At 57.2% G+C, this 6,915-nt stretch overlaps 2 protein-coding genes across 2 annotated transcripts; one reads left to right on the top strand and one right to left on the bottom strand.

Moving 5' to 3' along the window:
- Nucleotides 1-1,844: 1,844 nt before the first annotated feature.
- On the top strand, nt 1,845-3,828 carry CHC_T00000173001 (hypothetical protein). Its single transcript, XM_005719146.1, has 4 exons — nt 1,845-1,913; nt 2,058-3,293; nt 3,584-3,761; nt 3,809-3,828. The coding sequence occupies exons 1-4, from the start codon at nt 1,845-1,847 to the stop codon at nt 3,826-3,828; spliced, it is 1,503 nt and encodes a 500-aa protein (XP_005719203.1).
- Nucleotides 3,829-3,845: 17 nt separating this feature from the next.
- On the bottom strand, nt 3,846-4,599 carry CHC_T00000172001 (hypothetical protein). The gene is made up of 3 exons (XM_005719145.1): nt 4,311-4,599; nt 4,069-4,209; nt 3,846-3,952 (listed from the first exon to the last, which is right to left on the bottom strand). The coding sequence occupies exons 1-3, from the start codon at nt 4,597-4,599 to the stop codon at nt 3,846-3,848; spliced, it is 537 nt and encodes a 178-aa protein (XP_005719202.1).
- Between the last annotated feature and the right edge of the window lie 2,316 nt (nt 4,600-6,915).

The following is a 6,915-nucleotide window of genomic DNA, read 5'->3' as shown; positions in this document are numbered from 1 at the left end:
GCCGCGCGAGCTTTAGTGCCGGACGCCGAGCGCGCTTTCGTCGAGGAGTTTGTGCCGCGTGACTTGGAAGACGACGCCCTCAGCGTGCGCCGCGAGAGCTGGCCCGACGGAGGGGCGGAAGCCAACGGGACTACCACGCTGCGCGTGGCGGGGGGTGTTGCGCCGTTCGCGTTCGTGCCGATGGGCGTAGATGAGAACCCCGCGCTCAAGGAGGCGATGCGCCTGAATGAGGTCGCCGTGGACCAGGCGACCGACGCGATCACGGGGTCGAACGTCGCCATCCTCGCGCTGCCGATGGCGATGAGCCTAATCCCGGTCGCGTTTGTGGCGGACCTAAACTCGTGCGCGACGCTTCTTTACATTGTGTTCACGGACCTGCTCGCCTCGCTCCCGTTCCTCATCAAGGGGGTGGAGCTGCTGCACACTGGATCCGCGCGGCGGGGGGAGACAGTCGCGTTCCACATGGGGACCGCGGAGCTCGGGCTGCTCGAGGTGTGGGCCGTAGAGTGCCAAGCGGACCGGTCGTTCCGATCGCTGGGCATCGCGTTTATTTGCGTGGCCGTCGCCGCCATGGGTACAGGGCTGGTGCTGGAGCTGGTGGCGTCGCGCATGATAAAGCAGCGGCGGCGCAAGCTGGTGGAGGGGAGGCTGGGCGAGGGCGAGACGGTAGGGCCGTTTGGGGCGGCGTTGCTGTTCGAGGACGAGCACTATGAGGAGGAGTGGGCAGAGAAGGGGAGTGTTGAGAAGGGGAGAGCCGGGGAGAGGTGGATCCGGTTTGGTGACCGGTGTGGGTGGACCGCACCCGCGGGGGAGAGGGACGGCGGGAGATGCAAGGATGAGGAGTATCTGGGCGGCGAGTATTCAGACGAAGAAAACTCGCGGAGGGGGGGAGGCGGTTATTGGTCCGCCGAGAGATACCGCGAGGGCTGGCACGTGCGGGGAGCAGAGTGCGTCGCCAACGATGGGGGGCCGGGGTCGAGGAAGTGGGGCGCGTGGCAAGTGGCATCTCAGGAAGCTTTACGCGGAAAGTTGATGAGATTTGGACGGGGAGACGTTCCAAAGTCGGTACAGCAATGATTGTGATCGAGATTTTGAACGGCCGGCGCACGTTATGTGCTTAGAGCCGTCCTGCGGGGCCTGATCGTGGGGCATAACCTTCAGTGAACGGCGCGGGACGCATGCCTACATGCCACACGGGCATAGGGAGCGGGTGAGGTTGCGTGCACTGGCGCGATCGTCAAGTAAGGGAGAGTGGACGATCCACGGCGTGCAACAAGTCCGCACGGGCACGAGACTTCCTCCCGCGCCTCTCCAAGAGCAGTCCACCGCCTGTGCCGCGTGCGCCGCGCCGATTGGCCGGCGCTTGGTGGAATGCAAACCTATTGGCCGCTGCTTGGGGGTGTGCAAATCCATTGGCCGCCGCGCCCAGGACATACCGCCTTGTCTTGTCCGCCGCCTCCTGCCTCGGGTGAGCCCCTACTCTGCCAGTTTGCTTTTCTACTTCCTTCCACACCCGTCCTCGCCATTCCCACCCCCTCATATCACGGCGCCCGCGGCTGCACCCCGATGTAACCACTCGCCTCCGCTCCCTATCGCTTCCCTCTTGCCCCGACCCTCTCACATTCCCTCTACGCCCCGCCATGCCCCTTGCGCATCTACTCACGCTCCTCTCCCTTCTCCCCCTCGCCCGCGCCCTCGAGCAGCCGTTCGACGTGTCCGCTATCTCTGACGGCGTGCACGTTGGCCGGCATTTCTCGCTCTCCACTTCGGCCCCCGTCACATCCGCCATCCGGGCTTCCCCTTCCCTGCAAGCACGCATCCTCCCGGCCTTCCGGCTCTTCGATATGCTCGCCTCCATCGTCGACGGCCGCAAGGCCGCGAACGCATCGGACGCGTGCAACCTGAACCTGTCGGTGACGTGGGTGCGCGCGACGCACAACCACATCCGGGTGCGCCAGGTGGGCGACTTGTCGAACTCATGCGATACGCGCGTCGTGCTGAACGACGACGCCGTAAAGCGTGCGGTGGACCGCGCGGATTTTGGCCACGCCGTGAAGGAAACTATTGTCGACGCGAAGGACGCGCTGTTCCAGGCGCAGCGCAACATCCCGCAGCTGCCGGACCGCAGTGACGACGCAAAAAACTGGACTAGAGGCGCTGTACCGCTGCGTGATTGGGACTTGAGACGTTCGGGGCAGACGTGCACGTCCGATAATCTGTTCGCGTATAGGAAGATGGGGACATGGTTTCTGCGCGCGGGGGTTACAAATAACCCTGTTGATGCGTTCATGCCGGATTATGAACGGCAGTTTGTGGATGAGTATATCCCGCGCGACTGGAGTGACGCGCTGCGCTTGCCGCATGTCAGGTATGGCGGCGGGCCGGTCGAGAACGCGACGACGATTATTGCCAGGTTTGGCGGCATACCAGGGTTGGCGTCCGTGTCTGTCATGGTTTTTGATGAGAACCCCGCGCTCACGGAGGCGTTGCGGCTGAACGCCATCGCTGTCGATCAGGCGAAGGATGCCGTTACCTTGTCGAATATTGCGATCTTGGCGCTACCGATAGTCATGACACTCTTCCCGGTTGCCTTTTTGGCTGACTTAAACACGTTTGCCATGCTGTGCTACATCGTGTTTACCGACATCTTCTCCGCGCTGCCGTTCATGATCAAGGGTTTCGAGCTGCTGGACTCGGCCGCCACCAATAGGGGCGAGGCCGTCGCATATCATGCCGGGAATGAGACGCTCGGCCAGATGGAGGTGTGGGCGGCCGAGTGCCACGGCGAGGACAGCTTTCGCGTCATGGGGATCGTCTTTGTTATCGTGGCCGCGGTCGCCATGGTCGGAGGCGTGCTTCTGGAAGTGGTGGCGGCTGGGGTCATGCGGAGGAGGCGCGCCGTGAACAAGAACGAGGCGAGCGGGCCGTTTGGGATGGCGCTGTTTGAAGGCACTCGGTACGCGCCGCTGGGTAGCGCCAAGCAGGAGGACTGGGAGCGGAGGCTTTCGGAGGAGATGGCGCCCGGGAGGTGGAGTTATGACGAGGCGGACTTCCTGAAATTGCCAGATGGGCATGGAGCTACGGGGAAGGAGATCTTGTCGCTGGCGGAACGGGCAGATCCTGAGGCTCCTTCAAGGAGATGGCGATGGGTGCCGTGGCGGAGGGGGGAAAGAGATGAGGTGGATGGAGAAGATTCAAGGACGATTGAGGAATATGGGGATGAGGAGGAGGTCGGGGCTGCTGCGATGGGGACGCCTGCCGATGATGGAGCCGGCGACAAGTGGATCGTAACGGTGTTGGCGGCTCGGAGGGCACAGAGGTAGCGTCGACATAGAAGAGCGTGGCGCGTTTGAGAACTAATTAATTATGGCGCAAGTGTTTTCATGCGGATCGCTTCTGCATGGACCCCACATGCCTTCCCTCTCCTTCACAAATTCGTATACATGCGTTGCGTGCAGATGCACAGCAACGATGTCTATCGCAGCGGAGCGTTACTCAATTGCTTCATGATAAAACGATATCTCGAAGATATTCTCACGCAACGTGAGAAATTGAAACGCTCAACTGCTGGCGTCCCAGACAGCCTTGCAGAATAACGCCCAGCGCTAGAACGCAAGCCGATCCAGAAATCTCACGTGCGAAGTCGGTTCGTCCTCACGCGATGCGTGCCGTTCGGGAAGAATGTGATTCTAGACCCTCCGACGTCTTTATCTATTCGATACACTTGAAAACCGGTGATTGTGCAAACAGCCTCTTTGACAGTAGCGATTCACATGCTAGGAAGGGTGAAAGAGAACCAATCCTCGAGCAAATTTCAAACTTGGATAACCAAGAGTTGTTCAAACTCAATTCAACTTTGGGGTAGGGGCTTTCTTTGCTCCGAGGGGAACATCCTTGCTAAACACCGAAGAAGGTCGCAAAGAGAGAGCTTTGACGATGGCGACGTAGCGCTCTGTTGATCGCATCACGCAAGAATTGTGCAGCCGCAACAGTTAGAAAACGCAGGCAAATCCGGGAAGCAGTAACGCGCACGACTACGGTGGAAACGCAGAGAGACTGGTAACATACCTGGAGTTTCACGCAATAAATACTTCATCAGCCGTCGTCGCTTGTGCACGAGCATGACCAGACTTCTCATGTTCATCTTATCCTGCTTATGTTGTTGCACATGTCCCGTAAGGTCCTTGATGCGATCGGTAAGAATAGCAACTACGCTCGAAATGGAAAACACAACAAAACAGACTCACTTGATCAGTCGCTATGCACAAGCCCGGAACCACGGGCATCTCAGAAATTGCTCCACAACGTACTCTGCACTTCTGGCGAACCAGTATCGCTTTCCGACCTTCTAAAGGTCTCTATAAGCCTTATTTTCCGCAGGCGACGTGCCTCCGATCGGCTCGCATTTTCTAGTGAAAGCGCCCGGATGACATTTTCGGGGACTGTGTTAGAGTCGATGCGCAAGCCCAAGATGCTCTCCACTTTGGGGTCAGGTTGGGCTTCCGCGGCAGCCTCGGCGGCTTTGGGGGCAGATGCGAAGCGGCGACGGGTATAGGCCAAGGTGCGGAAGCCGCGGGAGAGGTAGCGAGTTGCGGACATCGCGACGAGGTGGAGAGGGACGGATCTTGTTCTGTGAAATGGCTTGTGTTCTGTGAGCTGCGCATTATGGCGATTTTCGGTGAAATCAAGATGCTGAAAAAAGTGATATTCGCGGGGCGAGAAATCAGGCGGGTTTTACAAGAGTATGCAAGGGGCATAGGAGTCCCCCATTTCAGAGCGATGACTACATGGTTACGGCTGCAGATCTCATCACGCGGTCACTGTCTAGGATGAAAGCGCGGAAAGAAGAGAGAAAAGCAGCACTGTTAGTCAATCTCTCGTGCTCTAAAACCCGTGTCTTGGTCCTTTCTTGGCATAGTGGAGTCAAGAAATGAGTAGGAACGCTTGCACTCTCGGTCTATTCTTCCAGCTCTACTCTGTGCTCCCCAATTTCCGAGATCAGCAAATGCTGGGAAAGATAAGGTGAGCTAAAGGCCCTGCAGTCAAACGAAAAGCGTTCATTGCTTCGTACTGGTCTGAGTATGACGATCATGAGCCATGGCACCGTAGATGAACGTGCAGGTACCAATATCGTGAGATGTTGGGCCTAAAGTGATTAGAGCCGAATATTATTCACTCGTGACAATCGTGAATGTTGTAACAGGCTTTGTTCATTGCTCATCAAGAGTGCGCGCACCTTTCGTCAAGGTTTTCATAGGTTGGTATAGTGAGGGTGTGGAAGTAATATGAGTCGGAATGGGGTTTGGCAGGATCCGTAGAGGTGATGCGGATGTACATGGCCCTTTTGTTCAAGGCCCTACGCGGTCTGTAGACTCTATGAGAGGTGGTACACGCAGTTGAGCTGGAGTGTGGAATTCAAGACTCGGGTGTTTGCTCTAGTAAGACGAGAGTACGGACAGACGCACGGGATGCAGGACAAGCGATAGATGGGAAGGATGGATGGGAAGGATGGATGGGAAGGGGGTCTTTCAAGGGAGACGCAAGGTGACGACGTGAATCAGTTTGAGGGGGCGGAAATTGAGTTGTCCTTTTCATCAGGATGTTGGCGGAGCGACCTGACGCAAAAGTGCAATCTGTTCGGCTTGCACAACTACTGTAAGTAGCATGTTGTCGCTTTGAATGAGGACAGCTCGTGCCGAATTGACAATCGAATTGAGGGCCTGCCCCGACGTGCAGAGTGCAGAGGTAACTGATGGCAAGGAACAGTACCAAGGGTACTGTACAGCTTAGTAATCCGCTTCTTGATGATTACGCTTTGGATCAAAAAGGGCCAACATTAGATCACCGATTTTAGATCAGTGGATCATGGATGTTCGTATGAAATAAATTATATCGATTTTTACGTCTGTATCACAGAGCAAATAGCGTTCGTGTAGTATAATGGTTAACATAGCCGCTGTATATTTCGCTGTCACCGAAGAGATCCGGGTTCAATTCCCGGCACGAGCTAATGCTCCAACTCTTTTTGCCCGTTTGTCAAGTTGTGAACAGTTTTGCTATTTTCGGCTTTCTGTCTTTGTCCGACTGGAGGGGGAGCGTGAGGGGTGTTTCTTTTTTTTTCCCAGAACTACGACTAAAAAGATCAGGAGGAGAATCACTGCTCTCGTTCGCCATTCAATAGCTCCAAGCATCCGCCGCGTTCCGTCGGGATGGAATGATGGAAGGACAAGAAGGTCAGGACAAGATAAGCTTTATTTTTGTAAGTCTCCACAAAGCAGGACGCAAATCCAGGACAAGATGATCAACATGGATTGCTAAGTCTCTACAAAACCCGATTCCCCAACGCATTTGGTTGCGAAGACATCCCAGAAACAGGCATGCTCTGAAGAGCTCTCAAGCGAAGTCATTGCCCCTTCAGCAGCCTCACACGTGTACCGGTATCCGTCCCGCTGGCTAGTCTCCCGGGCGGGACACCGGTCCACCTACAGCACTTACAGTTCGGCCGACGAGGTGCTTTCCTTCCACATCGTTGCCGCCTGACGTGCACAACAGGACAAATGGCTGGGCGCGGCAGGGTTTCGGCAACAGCGGAGGCGAGGGTGGAGCGGAGCAGAAGTGTTGCTGCGTCGGGAAAGAGCGGGCAGAGTTTAATTGAAAATCGGAGCGAGGCGCTGCGCGCTGCGATGGGCGGGAGAGTCGGGGGGAGCGGCCGGACGGGCGGGCGGGCGGGCGGGCGGGCGGGCGGGCAGGCAACGAATCATAGCGGGTCGTTGAAGTCGCGCGGGTTGGAGCCGCCGCCCTCGCCGAGGATGCCGTCGACGAAGACCTGTTGTCTCCTCCTCTTCCACCACAAATATGCGACGACGGCGACGAAGAGGATGATGACAATGACGATGACGGCCGGCACGACTTTGG

The sequence above is a fragment of the Chondrus crispus genome, genomic scaffold (genome assembly GCF_000350225.1).
Source record: "Chondrus crispus Stackhouse genomic scaffold, scaffold_460, whole genome shotgun sequence".
Lineage (NCBI taxonomy): Eukaryota > Rhodophyta > Florideophyceae > Gigartinales > Gigartinaceae > Chondrus > Chondrus crispus.
The sequence above is the reverse complement of the archived record's forward strand: the minus strand, read 5'-3'. Positions and strand labels throughout refer to the sequence as shown.